This window comes from Lottia gigantea (assembly GCF_000327385.1).
Source record: "Lottia gigantea unplaced genomic scaffold LOTGIsca_82, whole genome shotgun sequence".
Taxonomy (NCBI): Eukaryota; Metazoa; Mollusca; class Gastropoda; family Lottiidae; genus Lottia; species Lottia gigantea.
In genome coordinates, this window is record NW_008710725.1 from 379,606 (window position 1) to 401,524 (window position 21,919).

A 21,919-nucleotide genomic window follows, 5' to 3' on the forward strand; every position below is an offset into this window, starting at 1 on the left:
GGGGACTATCACATCGAGGATTATCACATCGCGGATTATCGATTGTCACATCGGGATTATCACATCGAGGATTATCTAATCGTGGATTATCGATAATCACATCAAGGATTATCACATCGTGGATTATCAATAATCACATCGAGGATTATCACATCGCGGATTATCGATTATCACATCCAGGATTATCGATAATCACATCGAGGATTATCGAGGATTATCACATCCAGGATTATCACATCGCGGATTATCGATTATCACATCGTGGATTATCGATTATCACACCGCGGATTATCGATTATCACATCGCGGATTATCGATTATCACATCAGGGATTATCTATTATCACATCGGGGATTATCTAATCGTGGATTATCGATAATCACATCCACGATTATCACATAGCGGATTATCGATTATCACATCAGGGATGACCGATTATCACATCGGGGATTATCACATCGAGGATTATCTAATCGTGGATTATCAATAATCACATCCAGGATTATCACATCGTGGATTATCGATAATCATATCCAGGATTATCACATCGTGGATTATCAATAATCACATCGAGGATAATCACATCGCGGATTATCGATTATCACATCGAGGAATATCGATAATCACATCGAGGATTATCACATCGAGGATTATCAATAATCACATCCAGGATTATCACATCGTGGATTACCGATTATCACATCGCGGATTATCGATTATCACATCGCGGATTATCGCATTGTGGATTATCGATAATCATATCCAGGATTATCACATCGTGGATTATCGATTATCACATCGAGGAATATCGATAATCACATCGAGGATTATCACATCATGGATTATCGATAATCATCCAGGATGATCACATCGTGGATTATCGATTACCACATCGTGGATTATAGAGGATTATCACAGAGTATTATCACATCGGGGATTATCGATTATCACATCGTGGAATATCGCTTATCACATCGCGGATTATCGATTATCACATCGTTGATTATCGATTGTCACATTGTGGATTATCACATCGTGGATTATCGATAATCACATCATGGATTATCACATCAAGGATTATCGATTATCACATCGTGGATTACTGGTTTTTACATAGAGGATTATCACATCGGGGATTATCGCATCCAGGATTATCACATCGTGGATTATCAATTATCACCTCGTTGACTATCGATAATCACATCGAAGATTATCCCATCAAGGATTATTGATTATCACATCGAGGATTATCGATTATCACATCGAAGATTATCACATCATGGATTATGACATGAGGAAAATAGATTATCAGATCGAGGAAGGTAAATTATCACATTGATACTGCCACACTCGATGTGATAATCTACCATACTCGAAGTGATAATGTGATAATCTACCACACTCGATGGCTCAATGTGATAATCTACCTCACTCGATTTGATAATCCACCACACTCGATGTGATAATCCACCACTCTCGATGTGATAATTCACCACACTCGATGTGATAATCTACCACACTCGATGTGATAATTCACCACACTCGATGTGATAATCTATCACACTCGATGTCATAATCTATCACACTCGATGTGATAATCTACCACATTCGATGTGATAATCTACCACTCTCAATGTGATAATCTACCACACTCGATGTGATAATCAACCACAATAGAAGAGAATCACATGGAGATATATAGAATCACATATGCCCCTACCCTTCCCAAATTGTCCCCCAAAAAACAAGACAAAGAAATGATTGTTTTTATACAATGAACAACATAAAACAAGTATGAACATTATTTTATATTTACATAGAATGAATCTATATTCTCTAACAATTTATTCATTTATTGAAACCAAAATCTTCTTGAAACCAAAATAAAAACATTTTGTCCTAAATTATAGGATATTCAAAATAAGCTTTGGTTATTTAACTGGTTAAAAAATTCTTTTGAATCTACATCATATTATGAAGCCCTCTGCGTTTGGGTTTGTCAACTCATTAAATTAAAGCTCAAATTATAATTCATCAATTTAACATCCCCTTTAGAGAGTCCACAAATTTAATTAATGGGTATTTGATATTTAAATTTGTCAACACTGCTATCCTTCAGAGGGTACACATATCTAATGGGTGCATCACCACTCTGCATTTGGGTTTGTCAACTGAACAAGTTTTGTCCTCATAATGATATTTTATAAACATAACATAGCTAATAATGTCTATATTGTATTTAAGTTTGTCAACTCTCATCTCTTTCAGAGTCCACATAATAATGTTTATGAAATATGGGTATGTCAACTCTCTTTAAGCGATTCTATCAATAAAGAACTTAACAAAAATTATTTTGATAGCACTTTCTACAAAAACACCCCTAATTTTACAAATGAGCTCTTCCAATCATGCATTTACAGCATTACATTGAATGCATTTTTGGAAGAGTTTAATAGGAAGATGAGGGGTGTCATCAAGTAAACCTTCACTTTCAGTCATCATATGTCCTTCCAAAAAACAATAAAACAAAGTATTCCTATTATTGAAACACAAAACAGTTTATGTTCCAATTTTTTCAATAGAATCCATGTCTTCTGCATCAAGTTTTATTATCTTCCTCCCTGAAAATATAAAATTCAAATATTTGCCACCATAAGCAGCCATGTGGAAGCGCAAAAACATGTTAATCTGGGAAAGACCAACGTCAAGAGGTTTGCCCAAGACAGGCAGGATCCTTGTGAACTGAAGTAGCCTCTTACTTCTGACTAATAAGGGCAGGAAACAACAACATGCAGTGTTCAATGAGGAAAATTGTGTTGATCTCATGTGCAATTTCCACCCATGAAGATTAGCAAGCCAATTCAGATGGGAAAATTCAAACAGCTGTTGAAGCAAGTCTTGAAATTAAGGTCCAGACGTGGACAGTTCAAAGCAGAACTTACCAAAATGTTTCTCGATATATTTCAAGTTGTTCATTGACCTTTGACCGTCCACAAAATTAATGGCGATACCAGATTTACCAAATCGACCAGTTCGTCCTATTCTATGCAGGTATGTCTCACAGTCGGGTTTACCGTCGGGTAATATTGGCAGGTCAAAGTTCACCACGACTGTTACCATTTCTACGTCAATACCTAGAGAAGCGAAAATAAATTTTAGTAGTAAAGACTTCAATATCTATAGTATTAGATGTTGATACAAGAAGGCAGTTAAGGGAAGTAACTGAAGGGGGAGGGGGGGGGGGGGGGGGTGTGGTCCAATTTAAACAAACATTTAACATACCTCTAGCTGAAACATTAGTAGTTATCAAAACTTTTTCCATTCCCTCTCTATATCGTTTGATAATGGCTGCTCGCTGTTCCACAGCCAAATCTCCTGTTAATATTCCAACTACATGACCATCCTTAGACATTCTCTCAGCCAGCCAACTAGCATTCTTTCTTGTCTGAGAAAACACAAAAGAATTGACAACATTAAATAAACATCCCAAATAAACTTGTGGACTCTCAAAAAGATGGTGATTACTGAATCGAAATTCAAAATAAACATTATGGTCTGTCTGGAAGGGATGTTAAATGCCAAAAAACATGTGGACTCCCTGAAAGAGAAGCTGAGTTCACTTAATACGAAACAAACATTTTTAGTGATGTGGACTCTCTGAACGGGGTGATGATAACACATTAAGATAGTGGACCACAGCCATATATGCCCTTCACAGCATGCAGATGGTAAAAACGAAACATCCATTTTAAGTTTCATCAAAATCGGTTAAAAACTAAGAGAGTACTGGTAATAGCATATTCAAGATTTTGGGGCAAGGGCAATAACTCTGCTTCTAACGGTCGAAAATAGCTCAAATTCGAACTTGATCTATTCGTTTTATGAATATGTATAAACATACTGAATTTCATTTGATTCCATCAAAAAATCTAGTTTTTAGAGCGTTTACAAGCAATTGATGTTTATAAAAGCACTTACTGTATAGAGGTTAAAGGGCGATAACTCCTCAAAACTGACGTAAGAAGCCTAAATCTTGAAAAAGCCTTGAATTTAATCAGAAGTAAACTAAACTTTCTCAAACCTTTCGATTTAGGTCCAATAACATCCATTTTAAGTTTCATCAAAATTGGTTGAAAACTAAGAAAGTAATAGCATATTCAAGATTTTGGGGCAAGGGCAATAACTCTGCTTTTAACGGTCGAAAATAGCTGAAATTCGAACTTGATCTTCGTTTTATGCATATATATACACATACCGAATTTCATTTGATCCCATCAAAAAATCTAGTCTTTAGAGTGTTTACAAGCAAATGTTGACGGACGGACAGACGGACAGAGTGTTTAAGAGCAATTGATGTTTATAGAAGCACTTACTGTACAAAGGTTAAAGGGCAATAACTCCTCAAAACTGACGTAAGACGCCTAAATCTTGAAAAAGCCTTGAATTTAACCAGAAGTAAACTAAACTTTCTCAAACCTTTCCATTTAGGTCCAATAACATCCATTTTAAGTTTCATCAAAATCGGTTGAAAACTAAGAGAGTAATAACATATTCAAGATTATGGGGCAAGGGCAATAACTCTGCTTTTAACGGTCGAAAATAGCTGAAATTCGAACTTGATCTTCGTTTTATGCATATGTATACACATACCGAATTTCATTTGATTCCATCATAAAATCTAATTTTTAGAGCGTTTACAAGCAAATGTTGACGGACGGACGGGGGTGCAGACAATATCCGTCCACATAGAGAGATGTAAAGAGACTTACATGACAAAATACCATGGACTGCCCTATAGATATTGTACCATAGATGTTAGATATAGCGTTATATTTGTCTTCTATGTTGTCACACTCAATATAATACTGGCGAATATTATCTAAACTCTCTTCCTCTCGTCGTAGTTTTATAGTTATAGGATCGTGAGGTATCACATCTTGGGCAAACTTCATCACGTCTGCATCATACGTCGCCGAAAATAACAACATTTGACAGGCGTCTGCTAAACCTCTAAAACAAAGGGAGACAATATATTTAGATGAATCAGACTAAGTCTTGTCAGAGCTCTTGAAGAAGGGAAATGCAGTGTGCAATAAGGTAACATCTTGCAGGATAGCTGTACATATTATTATTGACAGGCGTCTGCTAAACTTCTAAAATCAAAGGGAGACAACAATATATTTAGATGAATCAGACTACAGTTGATTTATGAGTGATCAAGTCTTGTCAGAGCTCTTGAAGAAGGGAAATGCAGTGTGCAATAAGGTAACATCTTGCAGGATAGCCGTACATATTACTATTGACAGACGTCTGCTAAACTTCTAAAATCAAAGGGAGACAATCTATCAATTAGGATGAATCAGAAATGCCATGTGTGACATTAATCAGTTAAGGGCAAAAACTCAGTGACTGAATGTATTTGATCCAGTCTAAACTTACTTCTGTATGCGAATGGACTGGTCTTGATGTCCCTGTGTAGCAATCATAACATCTGCTTCATCTAATACAAACACTTTTATCTTTCGTAAATCAAAAAATTTATAGCGTAAAGCCCAATCCATCAGAGTTCCTGGCGTACCAATTATAATCTGTTCACTTATTTTTTGACCTCTCTCGACTGAAATGATAATATCAGCCATTCTTAACAATATAACATAATAATATACTTCTGGATAAAAAATTTAAAAACAATATCAATATATAAAAGAGGGCTGAATGAAAAGTTCTAAGCCTAACCGTGAAAGACTTATCTACACAGTCCCTTCCTTGATGGTGGCTAAATTTTGTTTCAATCCGACTGAGATATCCTACTTAGACTTAAATCATTTCAGCCAACCCTCAAATAAGCACAAAGCTCACTCTATTCAAATTGAAATGTAAGTTACTCTTAGATATTTCAAGTCAAGTCTTGTGGCATTGAAAAGCAAGTGAGTAATATTTCATACCTCAATGCTCTGAGCTGAACCAAATACACGCATAATATACAAATTTAAATCAACTTACTTCTGTTGCCTTTTACAGCATATTTAATTTTCAAGTCAGTCATATGTTTGGCCATCAGTTCTGTAACTTGACCGATCTGTAACGCTAGTTCATAGGTTGGGGCAAGACAGAGACACTGGAATAAAATAACAAAAATCTAATGTTCGTTTTCCCCTAAATAGCCTTCCCAACAGACAAGTGTTTCTCTTGCCATGACATCAGAATTTTACTTACCCTGAGGATTCAAACCCACAGCACCTTATCGCCCTAGAAGACAACAATCCAACTCACTTTCGACTAAGTTTTGCCATTACCATAATAAAATTCTAGTAAAGTCGTCTAAATTTTGCTTATCATAATAATAGAGCTCTATACGTGTTAATCTTAAGAATCAAAATCAGATATTCAGTTCTTCTACAATTAAATGAAAACCTTCCAGTTAAGCTGGTCACTCACCTGTGGATAATGTTTACTGGTATCCACTCGACTTAACATCGTTAAAACAAAAGCTGCCGTTTTACCTGTTCCACTTTGACTCTGTGCTATCATATTTACTGGGCTGAAAACAGTGGAACAAAATAGAGTTTTACATCCTACTAGGGCTAGGTATCCATTACAAAATTGAGGTCGGTTGACGATAGCAGACTACTGATCAAAAATCAATGAATAATCGAAATAATTTAATTGAGAAACCCTGACATTTCATGATTTCTTTGGTTATTTTTGCGTCTTAGAAGTATATTCTTGCTTTGATCAGTTATTATAGTTTATTAAGGGTATGTTATGTTCTGAAGGGAAACTATGTTCAAGAGATTACTACTTGTTAACAGGTACAATGGACGAAATGAAACTTTGACATTTAACGATTATGAAATTTGATAATAGATAATCGGATTATATCTTCTGAGAAACAATCATCGATTATTTAGATCATTTTACCCAGCCCTACATCCTACTGTTCTGATCTAACAATATGAAATGGCGCTTTGTTCAAATGGGTCAAATGAATGCTATATTTTCTTTACAGGTACCTTAACTAAAATAATAAACAATTTCTTACGGATCTGCCAGAAGGGACGGTAACGCTGTTTCTTGAATCTTTGATGGAGCATTAAATCCCATATCATATAAACCTTTTAATAATTCACTTTTCCTGTAAAAATAAAGAATCATACCTATCTTATATAGACACAGTTTTATGGAACAACAATCACTGGCTAAAGTTTTATGCAAGGTTTCGACATTTTTCTCCCGTCGTCCTTTTGGTGATGGGTATTGTCGATCTATATATGTTTACCTGGTATCATTAAGGTATCAATACACAACCATGCATTATGATAGGCGTATCAAGGCATGTTGTATTGCACTGCATCAATACACCAGCTTGAGTCTTCCTGAAGACTAAAGAAGCATACATGAAATTCTTTAATAATTTACAACTTAATTCTGTTTGGTTTTGGCTGAAACACACAAATAAACAAATTCTTTACAAAAAAAGCTTATTATATATTATGATATACTTACAAATTGAGAGCTTCAAAACTTTTAACGGAAAACAATGGCGAATTAGGATCTTTACGTAGAACTTCTAAATCAGCTTTCGTTGTCACCAATTTAGATCTAAGGATTTTACGTAGCAATGATTCCTCCTCCTTCGATACTTGTTTTTCCTCTGTAGCATCACCCGAGGCAGGGGGTTGGGCTGTGTCCCCACTTCCATTCGTAACTGCTGAGGCTGGTTTTGGGGGACTGGCCACACTATTCGGTTGACCACTTTGTCCAATATTCAATCCACCGACCTACAATATAAAATTGTTTTTTCTATTAACATTATTTTCTGGATAAATGTAAATTGATTTGTTAAAGAGATAGTAAAGAGTTTTTATGTGTATTGGGGACACTGATAGCATTAATTTGATACAATCCAATTTTCATTCCAACATCTGTGGTTCTTGCAATTCAACTAAATGAAAAAGTTTTTTATGACATCACTACCGAAAAAAGCTGTTTAGTTGCTAGATTATTCTATCTATTAATTTTAACAGTCAAATTCAATATAATAAATGTAGCTGAAGTGAAGTTTGACATTTTGAATGACTACAAAAGTTTTTGATAGAGACCCATCTATATATCATACCGTTTTTGTTAAAGAAGCTTCCTGAGCATCACACAATGCTCCCCAATCATCAGACATTCTGTCAGTTTATATTGGTATTTAATTCTTATCTGAAATACACCATATCATTTTATAACAATGACCTGTGCCATACTTAGTAAATCTCGTTTGTTTATATGTTTGGGGGGTTGTGAGGTGTTGGAGGGCGGAGGGGGGGGGGGCGCTTTTGTACTTAGAGACTTAGATTGTCTTTGGCTTGAGAAGTTCTGATTCAGTCTTAGTTGATGAAATCCCTGGCAATGAAAAAATTGTGAATTTGATTTGAAAGTAAAATGGAAGTGATTGAAAACTTTTATAGTTTTAAGCCCATAAACCAACTATATTTGTACTAAATTGGTGTCTGTAATTCTTAGGAGCAATCGAGAAATGACGCAGTACTAATAAACCCAAGAAACAAACCTAAAACTCGTTTTTCTTTTTCCTTTATGTCGAGTTATCTTCCCGGAAGTGAAAATGCTACAGAGCTAGCTACAAAATTTTCGTATAAAAGGTTCCAGACCACAAATAATTCTCGCAATTTTTTACTATATTTCAAACATGCCATCATTACAGACCTAAATTTAAATTTTTATTCAACCGTATTATTGTCTGATCAATAAATGAGAAGTAATCCCATTAAAAATTCAACTTTTTCCGTTTCTTTTTTATTTCTTTGGGTTATTTACTGACTCAAATTCTAAGGTGTTTCATTTGATTGAATTATATAACGCAACACTATATTATAGGAGGCCTATGTTGTTCTCCTCAGATGTACTATAATAGATGGATAAAGGTCTTCTTAAGGTTTCAACCGTTCTACACCTACACATTATACAAATTAATATTCAAAAACAACAACCATGAATTGGAATAGTTTTCAAACAGAAAATAGAGCTCTATCCTATTAAAAATTAAATCCCCCGCAAAGAATCTCGACCTTCCTCAAATTATGGATAGGTTCAAATGCGACAGCTTGCAAAAAATGTAAACCAACGTATAGTCTAGTCCGAAACATCTACCTCTATTCCAACTTCTGATAGATATTTTTGACAATTGTCGGCTTTGGGGATTTTCCTCACCTTCGAAGATGCGTTTTTTCTAACATATTATTATATCTAACTACCTTTACGATGACTGTAAATAGTTTTACAGTGTTCAGGAGTGTATGCAAAGGGGGGAGGGGGGTCGTGAGGTTTTGTTTTTAGACAACTGACACTATATTACTCTGTGACTCATACAAGTAATCGGTTCTGAGGGAGTCGCGTCCTTTCGTCAAACCTGTACGTTCATTGGTCAATTTTTGTTTAACTAATATGAATATTGACCAATGAACTGACCGAGATTGATAGAAGGGGCTCGAGTCGTTAGAAAAAAGGCTGGAAACGAGTCTAATTGGATCCGCATTGAATATATTGGTGGACACGTCTTAAAGAAATAGGTTTAACACTCTCGCATTTTCGGAGATGCGGAAAAATCCCCTTAAAACAGAGTGTAATTTTTCTATCTCGACACCAGTCGACATCTTTCAAAATAGCTATCAGAGGCTGTACTAGAGTCAGATATTTCGGTCTCCGCAATATACATATCAATTAGTTATAGAAATTTTTAAGAAAAGAATAACAATAGACACAACCGACAAAATATGCCAGTAGGCGCCAAATCAACTCTACTTTTTAAATATTTTTTTTGGGGGAGAGGGGTGGGGGGGGGGGGGGGACTAACCCCGACGTCCCATGGGAGGATTGCGCCTATGGCACATCCACAGATCTGCCGCATCTTAATTTCAACAATCAGCGCCGCCAATGCCTAGCACTCCTAATTACGCCCTTAAAAATACACAAAACATGGTGAACACAATCAATCACTTTTCATTTATTTTTAAACTTTTAAATTTTATATTTGGGTTTTTTTCGGCTGTATTCAACTGTACTTTTAAAAAAGGTCGAAATCCCATTTACCCACGACGTGAACTTTGTGAACCGACATCTGTTGTCTTGAATAAAAATGAAATACCCTTTCTTTTGTAATCATTGTATAATAGTCGCCGCGGGAATAGATTAATAATCAATATTTATATCATTAATTTCTACACCACATGGACATTTTAGTTTTCATTTCTGGACGGAGCTGTACACACCTATGTTGACATTTTTTGTAAACATCTATTTGATGGGCATTTTTGTAAACGTTTAGTTAATATTTTTGTAAACTATTATCTGTAAAGACCTATCTGTTATAATCTATTTGTGGACATTTTTGTTAACTGTTATCTGTAAACATGTATTTGTTTACAATTTAGTAAACATCTATTCGTAAACACCTATCTGTAAACATGTATTTGTTTACAATTTAGTAAACATTTATGAGTAAAAAGCTTTATGTTAACATCTATTTGTAAAAACCTATCTGTAAACATCTATTTGTAAACATCAATTTGTTTACAATTTAGTTAACACCTATTTGTAAACATTTATTTGTAAACATCTATGTAATCTGTTTTTTAAAAAGAAGAGGTTCTAGTTTAATACGTGTGTATTTTATTATGTTTATTGACAGTTGGAAATGGTTACGGAGGTAAGTGAAAATTCCATTTGATTTAATTTGAGATGATAGAGCACTCGAAAATACAAGCCGGGACATCACTATTTAACACTATCCGCTAGATAGAAGAACGCAATATTTTCGTCACATATAAAAAATCCTGGGAACATCGTAATTTTTTATTTTTATTTTTCCACTTCGTCGAATTTCTAGTTCTAATGTCCAAAATTCGACTAAAGAATTCGAAAATCCGGCACAATAACTTAAAAGCCTTTTTTTTCTACATTTCAGCTGCCTTAAATCGACCACATCTGTTAAATTTTATAAACGTCTATTCATGATTTTGTTTGGCGGCGTTGTGTTCCTGAACCTGCTTATTGGGAGCGGTTTAAAGCAATCCAATGAAAATACAGAAATAACAAATAACAGATGGTTTCAAAGTTTAGAAATAAATCAAAAAGCTTCATTAAAAATTATTTCGGAAGGAAATGGGTCTAGTAGTTTAGAGTCGTTCGCTAAAACTGGATTACAATTTGTAGATGTTTGTGATACCTTGATTAAAGACACTGATAAAAATTTAGTGAAAAAACTGCAAAAATTGCAAGTGATAAGAAAAAATACATCGCTTGATTTTTATTCCGATGTAACCAAAGACTGTGATAAATTTACTTCACAAATGGGATATATAACAGACAGCAGTTCACAAGAGGAAAAAGATTTCCCAATAGCGTTCGGAATTTTGGTTTTTAAGGATTTGGATCAAGTTGAGCGACTACTTAGAGCCATTTACAGACCTCATAATGTACATTGTATTCATATAGACTCTAAATCGTCCATAGAATTTTACATGGCTTTAAAATCCATCGTGTCTTGTCTTCCTAATGTGTGGATCGCCTCCAAACACGTGGACGTCCGCTGGGGAACGTTTACAGTTTTAGAGCCAGAAATCGTGTGCCTAAGAGAACTATACGCCCATAAAACAAAATGGCGTTATTATATCAACTTGACAGGACAAGAATTTCCGTTAAAAACTAATTATGAATTAGTCAAGATACTGAAATCTTATCAAGGAGCTAATGATATACTTGGAAAAGAAAATGGGTGAGCATTCATTCATTCATTCATTCGTTCGTTTATTCATTCGTTCATTCATTCATTCATTCATTCATTCGTTCGTTCGTTTATTCATTCGTTCGTTTATTCATTCGTTTGTTTATTCATTCATTCATTCATTAATTCATCCATTCTCTGGCTATTTCAGTATGAATCCAGACCGAGTAGATCCTAAAAACCCACCACCACATAACATCAAGGTGTGTAAAGGATCTGTCCACATGACAGCATCACGAGCATTCATACATTATGTTTTATTTAACCAAACAGCCCAAGATTTGTTAGAATGGAGTAAAACTATGTTGGTTCCAGATGAAAGTTTTTTCACGTCTTTGAACAATAATCCACATTTAAAAGTTCCCGGTTCTTATATAGGTAAGTATTTGAATGTCAAGCGGTTCAATCATATGAGATATACGTCCTTCTGGCACGGTTATCCGCAATATACTAACTCTTCGTCGCCGGGCAAGAGTTGTAACATCTCGTTGAGCAGTATAAAAGCGCAGCACACGGGTACAAGAGACACTGAAAAACTTTAGAACGCAATATGGTCGCATAACTCTCGGTGTGTACTAGTTGGTCGACTATTTTTATGGGCTTTTTCAGGGACTATATCTAGTTTTCCTTAAGTAGCGCGACCTTGTACAATTCCAGTCGCACGAAGATCGCATTTGGTCGCAGTATTGTGTCATTAAAGAGATACCGTATCAGGCAAAACACTTTTTCAATCTTATCTTGCAGGTGATGTCGAAGACATTGGTCGACAAGAGCTCAGTCGGTATAAAATTTGGTACACGGTCTTACACTGCGGAAGTAGAAATTTTAAACGAAGTGTGTGTATTTTTGGAATGGCTGATTTACCAATACTTACTATAAGGCCTGAATTATTCGCTAATAAATTCCATTACGAGTTTGAGCCCTTGGCGTATGACTGTTTAGAATTGTGGTATCGCAGGAAAGTAAACAAAGAAGTGAAAGGAGAAGCTAACTTTAATGTGGACTTTTATAGAAATGCTACATTTGTAAAACATAGACTTGTGAACAATTAAAACAAAAAATCAAACTAGAAAGTTATAATGAAACTATTTTTGAAAACCTGAAAATTTGTTTAAAAGCTTATAAACAATGATAAACTTCCTGTTGGCATTAAACCCAAAGAAATATTGGTATATGTGGACTTCGCGGCTCCCACATTTAGGATTATAACCAGCGTTAAAGAGACAAATTCGCCATCCCTTTGACCAATTGATAAGATAAGCTTCTCAGGAATAGTGTTCACAGTTCACCATCGAAATTTGAGCCACCAAATCTATGTGTGTCCTGAATTATCCGCGTTTGAAAGTTTAATTGACGACTCATCTTTTCTCGAGTCTATGTCATATATATATAAAAGACATATATAGAAATAGAATGTGAAATTCCTAGAAGTATTTTTTTTAAGGAATTATGCGATTTTCGTATCATTTCTAATACTTCTGAAGACTATTTACATATATTCAAGACCTTAATCAATCCTCGATAAAGGCAGGCCGAACCCATTAAGTCAATCCATTTGTTTTAGCTGTCTGTGAATTAGTCTGTAACAAAATGGGTGGAATGATCTTGAAAATATTCTCTTTCTTTGTTAATTTCTGCCATTGTCTTCCACAAATTTAAAAGTCATGCATCAAAACAAAGTACTTAAGTCTTAAAATAAAAAATTGATGAATGCTTTCAAGGAATTTCTTTGTCACAGGTAATTACATCAGTTAAAGGGAAAGTTATTTTCCGTCAAAATTGTGAAAACTATACACCGAAGTCTAGAGAAATGTAGCCTATCCCTTAAGTTTTCACTTAAAAAATCTAGCCGTAATTTTTTTAACGCCAACTTTAGAAATATTTTCAGGTATAAATTACGACGTTTTTATAACGAATATAATATACAAAAAATGCTCCTTTAACAGTAGCCTACAGTAACTGTGTTTTTGTTATGACTATTTGCGCAATGAAACGAACGACTAAGTTTTTGTTACAGTGTGTCTTAAGAAGGTAAGAAAACTATAAAGAAATCCAAATCAACACCTTGATCTTCCTTTTCGCAAGGTTTGTCGCAGATTTTCCAGACAAGGCAAGGACACTAAAAAGAAAACCAATGCAACAGTCGTAGGTTAAAGGATACGCAATAACCATGTTCTTCTAGATGACAAACCGATTGCGTATTGTGTTCAAATTTATTTGTAGATTGTTTTAGTGAAAAAGTGAAAACCAAACGATCAACAGAATGCGCTGGTTTATTTCCTGTGTGTTTGTGTTTACCTCGATTTTAGTTACAAAGGCAGCCATGTTCCGTTTTTTCCGAATCGGTATCCAAGCGTTGACAGTTCCAGATCAGATGCAGTACACATTTTCCGTTCCTAGCAGAAGTATGTTTTCGTGCGCAGCTCATAGCAACCAAGAATTATCCAAGATGGTGGCTTTTCAAAATGGCCGTTGTTACTACTTGACGTCACAACCGGATGTTAACAATACCATACTCCACGTGACTGTTTCGTCTGTTATAGTGAAAGTTACAGGTAAGTGAAAATAAAATGAAACGAAGTTCTAACGTCTAATGTTCTGCATCTTATTGGGCTAAGGAACTGCACAGACATGCGAAGTATCAGGCAATTTTGCGACGATAGCAGAGCTAGCCTAAAGACCTACTCTTCCTAAATTTTAAATTGTCTAGGGATCTTTAACGTGAACAGGACTGCAGTCTATTGTGCCTTCCAAACAACTAGATTCTTTTTCCATGTCAGCCCCTCCGACCTGCATCATTGCAACGTGGTAGGAAAATCGAAGGTCTATCTACTATCTAGATCAATGCAAGGATCGAACCCTGGACCTCCAAATGAGCGGACAAGTGCCTTATCTGTTGATGTTTTCACAAGAAAAAAGCAAAGTATAATGTTTTTCGCCTGGGGGCATTCTCTTCATGGAATTTTACGTCCTATGTTTTAGACAAATCAGATTGTGTATCTAAAGGGTACACCGTGTATCCCGGTCTGGGTGTATGTATCAAATATTCTGGTAGCATTGTTGCAAAATGGACTGATGCTCAACAACATTGTCAGCAAGATGGCGGATATCTTGTAAATCTGAATTCAGATGAGAAAATGAATATCACATTCTCTGTTGTTCCAGTCAACTATCATGTCAGTAAGTATGCTAGAATCATATATAGTGTTTTAAAAGAAATTAAATGTATGGAGTTTTACCAGTAGCGTATTTAGGGAAGGACCGTGTGAAAGTTCTCATATTGAAGTGGAAATAACTCAAAATGCATCTAAGACCACACCACCTGTCAGCCCCTATTCCCCTGGCCTCAAGGGGTTTTCGGCTTTTAGGACACCTCTTATTTTTGGCCTCCCCCAGAGGCGTTTTTATTTTGGGAGGGGGGGGGGGGTCAGAGAAAAGCTGGCCTGGCTTTGCCCCCCTCCCCCCACTTTCAAATCTCTTATCATTATACATTGCAAATTTTGTGGCCCCTACTCGGCCCCCTCATCTGATGTTTCCTAGAGGCGCCACTGCCCCACCCTCAGGCATTTTCTAGAGTTTAACGTCTATTTTCAACTGTATTATTAACGTCACCAGTCTGGAGCACACATGGTATCTGTTCTTTGTCCCAAATGAAACGCTTTTTTCGGTCCTCAAACCTCTAGTGATTTTAAAGTTGAATATGTAACGCATCAAATGCCTTGTTATAAAGCATCAACGTCATGCGCAGCCATATTATTAACAATCTTTCTGTCGAGAGCTCTGATTGGCTGTATTCACTAGCATACAGGTCAATCAATTAGTTTTATCAAGTTCAACTAGTTTATAATTCTAGTCTAAATTAGCCAAGCGATGATTTTGGTTTCATATCTTTATGTATATAGATAAGTACTATTTTGGTGGTTGTGGAAGAACAGTTGGAGGTGGTATTGAACACCATTGGTCTCGAGGTGGTCAAATACGGGAAGGTTGGGCCCCGGCAGAACCTAACAACTATAACAACATAGAGTATTGTATTGGAACTATATCCTGGAGATATGAAGGAGTTAAAGGACTAAATGACCTACCATGTGATATTACAACATCTTTCGTCTGCGAGTTGTTAATATAACACTGTCGTCACTCCCAGATTGGGTTTGTCAACTCGGCATCCCTATCAGAGAGTCTACATAGCTTTTAATGTTTATTAGGTATTTAGATTTGTCACCTCGGTATCCGTTTCAGAGAAAAAAATCGTACGATTCAAAGCCGCTCGAGTCAAGGTCATACGCGTCAAAGCTGTACAGGTCAAGATCGTACGCGTCAAAATTTCGTACGAGTCAAGGTTGTACGGGTAAAACCCTTTCAAGATGCTGCACTGCATAGCATTATTGCTTATAAGTTTTTTTTTGCCCACTTACCACCAACCTCAATAATTCAAATAATTAATACAATTTATCTTATAATGAACACATGGTCAATACATATATATATATAGAGTTTATTAAGAACATTATAATTATCAACATTTATGTAAATTCACGTTAAATGTTTTTAAAAAATGAATATTGACTCTTTTTTGACAGAGAAACCAAGTTTTGAACTTAAAATCGTTTGTAAAGTTAGTTCTCCATTATTTCAGAGGGTGTCCTTATATATCAATAGTAGGTTTTACGATAGTCACATCAAAAGACGCTTACTTTAAGTGGAATTGCAACAGCCACAGACGTCTAACTGTAAATTAGAATGGTAAAAATCAATGTAAACAGTGTCTCCGATACGCATGAAAAGTTAAGAAAAAACTCTTTACAAGATCATGCTTACTCTTTTCGAAACACCCGATGATACTTCTCTTAAGAGGAGTCCACTTCTTTGATTAACGGAATTGCCTTGCTTGTATGGATTTTATTGTCTTTACAATTCCTTTAAATGATATGGTGTCCGATTCAGTGTAAGTTGTTTGGTTATCGATACAGTAGATCATACGAATTCCATATACGAATATGTACAAATATATACGACTACATACGACTATATACGAATATGTACGAATATATACGACTACATATGAATATGTACGAATATATACGACTACATACGAATATATACGAATATGTACGAATATATACGAATATGTACGAATATATACGAATATATACGACTACATACGAATATGTACGAATATATACGAATATATACGAATACGTGTATGTTGTATACTGCACCAGGCGTCGTCGTACCTCGTCTATTTCCCCCTTTTAGAATTGTAGCTTGAACTTAGTATTTACATGGAAATAAATTACCACTGGGTATGCTGTAACTATTAATTATGTCGAATGTCTCAGCAACTTTCATATACCTACCTACTATGATACTGTGGCAGGTGTCGTTCTAACACGGCGGGAGGGAGATGTTTACTCGTCCTGAGCACTTGACACCAGTCTGCTATTGTATTTGAGATTGATAACCATTTCAAGCAATTCACATTGATAACAGTATTCAATTTGATAACTTTAAACACAATTAGGCTGATGACTTTCCTGGTTGACAAGAGATGACACGAAAACATTATAAATTTGAGCTCCATTATACAACAAATAGTGAGCTGTTTATGTTTTGAATGTGACCCAAATATACTTCAAAATCCACTTTTCATATAAAATCAGATTGACAATTTCGAATTTGGTTAGAGTATAGGACATTTTATAATAATAATGATCAATTTTGTCCACAGTATGGAAATTCTCAAAGTATAATTCCACACTTACCATAAATTATGATATATACAATAACAGATTCGCTAACATTTGTCGTATCACGAATATTGGTTTTGACATGTTCTCATCGTATCACGAATACGGGTTTTGACATGGGGGTGTGGTTTGGATACAATGACTCGTCGTGAGGTCATGACACAAGTCTGCATGAGATTGTTTGCCCTTTCAAGCAATGCACATCGATAACAGTACTCGGTTGTTGGTATAACCATAGGCAGATGACTTTACATGGATTTGGTGGCCCTTGAATTGAGTGCACATTGCTTATAATATTTATTTAGCACAGGCATGTAGTGAGAAAGAATTGTTTGTACAGTTAGTTTCAATAATAATATACAATAACATTAGTGTAGGATAATGTCAATAATCGCAATTAGTGACGTCATAAAACACTTTTTTAGAATTTAATACAATTTATATGTGAAGAATTCTGGCACGTTGAACATTGACATTGACCTTCAGCCTGTTTGTCAGTAATACAGGTAGTAGAGTTTAATATAGAAAGGTGTCTACTCGTTCGGGTAGGACCAGAAGATCCACGGCAGTTGGAAATTGAAATAGTGTATGCTTCTGAAACTGTCCTGGTAAAATTTCCCTTATATGAAATTACTAACCATGTGCATCAGTTATTTGTTTGTCTCATAGATGAACTTTCAATAATGTTTTTTTGATTGATTTGTAAATAAAGACTCTATTAACCTTCTACTTTTTTTTATTTCGTGAGCCTAACAAGCTAGGGGCGGGTCTGGTCATGAAGCCACAGTGCTAACAGACCGAAGAACAGTTATATTATTATAGCCTAAAACCAGTTTCTTAAAGATGGGTTCCCTTATTTTCATTTATGAAAATGCTAAGACTTATATGAATAGAAAGTAGAGGAGTTCTAATGACTTCGAAATGTCGAAAGCTTTTTTTGCTCATCCAGACTTTACATACATGGACATTTATGATTGGTTAAAACTCTTGATTATATACAATAAGAACATAATGATGTGATTAAGAATACATGATAATTCATTAGAAACACCATCACTGACAGGGGGAAACCGGATTGAAGAATGGTAATCTAGATATTGTAACCAAAACAAGAAAAAAAACCAGAACAAAATACAGTTGAAGTGGAAATATTCTCCCAATTCATTTTCGTTGTAAAAACGAGTGGGTGGAGCTTACATAGATTATTACTGACATAATAGGACAACTGTCCAGGCTGAATTCAAAATGCGGCAATCAATCATGTTATATAAATTTTAAAGCAGGTTTGAACTGGTTAATAAACATAGAGCATTCTATTACTTTTGTAATAATAGTGTAGAATACGAATAAAGGGCACGCCATGATAAATAATATATAAAACTAATATAAATACAATAAGGAAATATTGCCGTTACTGAATGTGTAGTTAAGTCTTATAGATTATTTGAATCATATCATTTAATCTTAACTTTATTTGGGAATTGAAGAATGTGGGAGATTCCAGTGCTTCTCCTAATCTACTTGCTGCTAGATTATTATTTTCCAAAGGTAAGTTAACAATTATTTGATCGCCCAATTTCAATAATTCAAATGATTCACACAAAAACGTTGAGCAATATTTAAGGTTAACTGAACGCGACAACAGAGAGACTGATTCAACATCTTGAATCAAACTATAATATCTATATCACTCGTCACAGTTTTAGTCTCTGTTTCAGAGAGCAGTACGGAGAACAACTGAACATGGCGATGAAATGTATTCATATACGACAGGGACCGGGTCATTGGAAGTAATAAGAAAAAAGAAAAGAGGAACAATACCTCACGTTGAATACACAGTTCTCCGAGAACACCGAGTTGAAATGGTTGACACGTTGGTCCCTGAAAAACTTATTCCATTTTTAAAACAAAACCAAAGTATTGACCAAGACGATGTGAAGAAGATCGAAAATAAATGTAACGATTTAAGACGGAAGGATACTGAATCCATACTTGATATTATTTCGAAAGGAAATAATCCTTTTTCACAATTCATAGCAGCTCTTCAACAAGCTGGTTATCAAGAAATGGCACAGAAATTAACCAGAGACTTAGAAAAGGTATCAATCACCATCGGTCATCTTATGATTTCCGGTAGCTTTATGTGATCATTTATTATAATTATATTACCAGTGTCTTGGGTCAAACCTAAACAAAAAATAAAATTGAGTTAAAATTGAAAAACCATTCGCAATTTCGTTCACTAACTTGCGCTGCCATGTACTGTGAATAATTCACCTTCTTTATATTTTTAAAGTATCAATTCTGCACGTGTAATTTCTTCTCACACAAAAAAGGAAAGACCTTAAATTTCATTATCATCATTATCATCATTATCATCATTATCAATTTGTCTGTTTTATTTCAGAAAAAAACTGATTCCAGTTCAGTCACTACTACAAAACAGAGAGGACATTTGTCTGGACTTGAATTTGAAGTTTTAACAGACAACCATGAGATAATGGTGAACCAACTCGATCCCAGGGTTCTGAAAAACCATCTCTTTCAAAACGGCCTTATTGATGAAGATGATCTGAAAATGATTAACAAGAAAGAAGAAGAATTGAGAAAGGAAGGGGCAGAAGAAATGCTCAATAGAATTTATCGTTCTGGTCAGAAAGCTTTTGATGGGCTGCTCAAATCATTAGCTGATGCAGGTTACGAAGAATTGAGCTCAAAACTTGATCTTGATTTGGAACAGGTAAAATTTCAAACAATTAAACGTGACCATTACGATGCAAGATTCCTGGGTAAAAAAATAAATAAGAATGGGACCATTTGATAAATCCCACCACCCTGCTCGACCACCGGACCTCAGATATACAACTTGGCGATTCAGTATTTATTTCATTGACTTGTTCTATCGTTTAATTTACTGTGTAAATGGTGCTTTTTATTCTTTTTAAATGCACCAATTTTTAACGTATGTTTCGTTTCCAGAAAAAGAAGGAAAGAGCTAATGTTGGACTGGAAATTGATTTGATTGAATTTCCTTATTACTATAATCGGTGGCCAGACAGTAGATCATGGTGTATTATAATGAATAATTGGTTCAAAAACCACGATTTTAAGACTGAAGAAGAATTGAAAATGGTTGTCAAATATTGGTTATGGAAATTGGAGGAAGTTGTTGACAGAGGTTATTTCGAAATAGACATTATCTATGGAAAACGTGTTATTTTACATGAATTGCTTAAAACCAAGCACTCACTCGCACTTTCTGCGAAAGATATGCTTGCAGAATATAATGATATAGAAAAACAAATCCAAATCATGGAGGCAGACAAAGAAAGATTGCTTGAACAACAACGACGAGTGTTTGAGATATTGAAACACAATTTAGAGGGAATTATTGAAGGAAAGCAGAACTTTGAATTATTAACCATTGATAATGAAAGCTGTAAATTAGCTATATTTTTCGTCACTGTTGCTAATGATGTCAGAGAAATATATAATAAGCTACATTGAACCAGGGCCAGTACCTTTATAGAATATCAACTCATTTGTTTAGTTTAGCAATTAACACGTAGATTAAAAAAGAATAACATAATGAAAACACTATATATAATTTCACTTTTTCAATATTTCTTGTGTATTTTCAAATTTGCTGCTTTTTAAATGTAGAAATTTGTTGTGTGAGGGGGGGGGGGGGGCAGTTCAACCGATCAAAATGTTTTTTTCAATAAAAAATTCCCTTAAATGGACAGTAGTAGTATCAATTTGCACCATTCCAATTTTCAATCAGATATATGTGGTTCTAGCAATTCCACTAAATCTATGTGTTTGATGACGTCACTAATCGCGATTTAATAAAGCATATTTTGCGATAAGTGACGTCATCAAACACTTCTTTTTTGGAATTTAATATAATTTATATGAAGAATTCTGGGACGTTAAACATCTACATTAACTTTCAAATTGTTTTCAACCTGTGAACTATATATATATTACTAACTACAAACAGGGATTGCCCGAATTTCTAACCTAGTTATGAGACTTTATAAATATTACGTATTCAGGTGTATGTTGGGTGTTGGTAACATAAAAGGAAAGGTTATAATTGAATAATGAATACAACTGCACAATATAATGTATATATATAATGTCCTTCTTTCTGAACCGAAATATTTCATAACGTGTAGTTACAAGTCTCATAGATTATTTGAATCATATCATTTAATCTCCATTTAATTGTGGGACTTGCTTTCAGCAAAGTCCCAGTTTGTTATCGAAATGTCAATTCTTTTTTTTTTTTTTTTTTTTTTTTTTCGATTTTTACACACCTTCCTGAGCTTAGACTACAATAGTTGCAGCAACCATTCAACATTCACGAACCTTAGAT

General features: G+C 34.9%; 2 protein-coding genes across 2 annotated transcripts; one reads left to right on the plus strand and one right to left on the minus strand.

Annotated features, from left to right (window-relative positions):
* Positions 1-1,752: 1,752 nt before the first annotated feature.
* On the minus strand, positions 1,753-8,592 carry LOTGIDRAFT_236479 (hypothetical protein). Its single transcript, XM_009067406.1, has 11 exons — positions 8,558-8,592; positions 8,120-8,208; positions 7,507-7,781; positions 7,043-7,135; positions 6,439-6,541; positions 6,004-6,118; positions 5,440-5,617; positions 4,770-5,010; positions 3,283-3,445; positions 2,943-3,134; positions 1,753-2,621 (listed from the first exon to the last, which is right to left on the minus strand). The coding sequence occupies exons 2-11, from the start codon at positions 8,174-8,176 to the stop codon at positions 2,560-2,562; spliced, it is 1,479 nt and encodes a 492-aa protein (XP_009065654.1). The 5' UTR covers positions 8,177-8,208; positions 8,558-8,592; the 3' UTR covers positions 1,753-2,559.
* A 2,732-nt stretch (positions 8,593-11,324) lies between these two features.
* On the plus strand, positions 11,325-12,732 carry LOTGIDRAFT_73453 (hypothetical protein; the record flags this gene model as incomplete). Its single annotated transcript, XM_009067374.1, has 3 exons — positions 11,325-11,779; positions 11,940-12,209; positions 12,606-12,732. Coding segments are annotated over 3 exons (852 nt in total), but the record flags the coding sequence as incomplete, so codon positions are not given.
* Between the last annotated feature and the right edge of the window lie 9,187 nt (positions 12,733-21,919).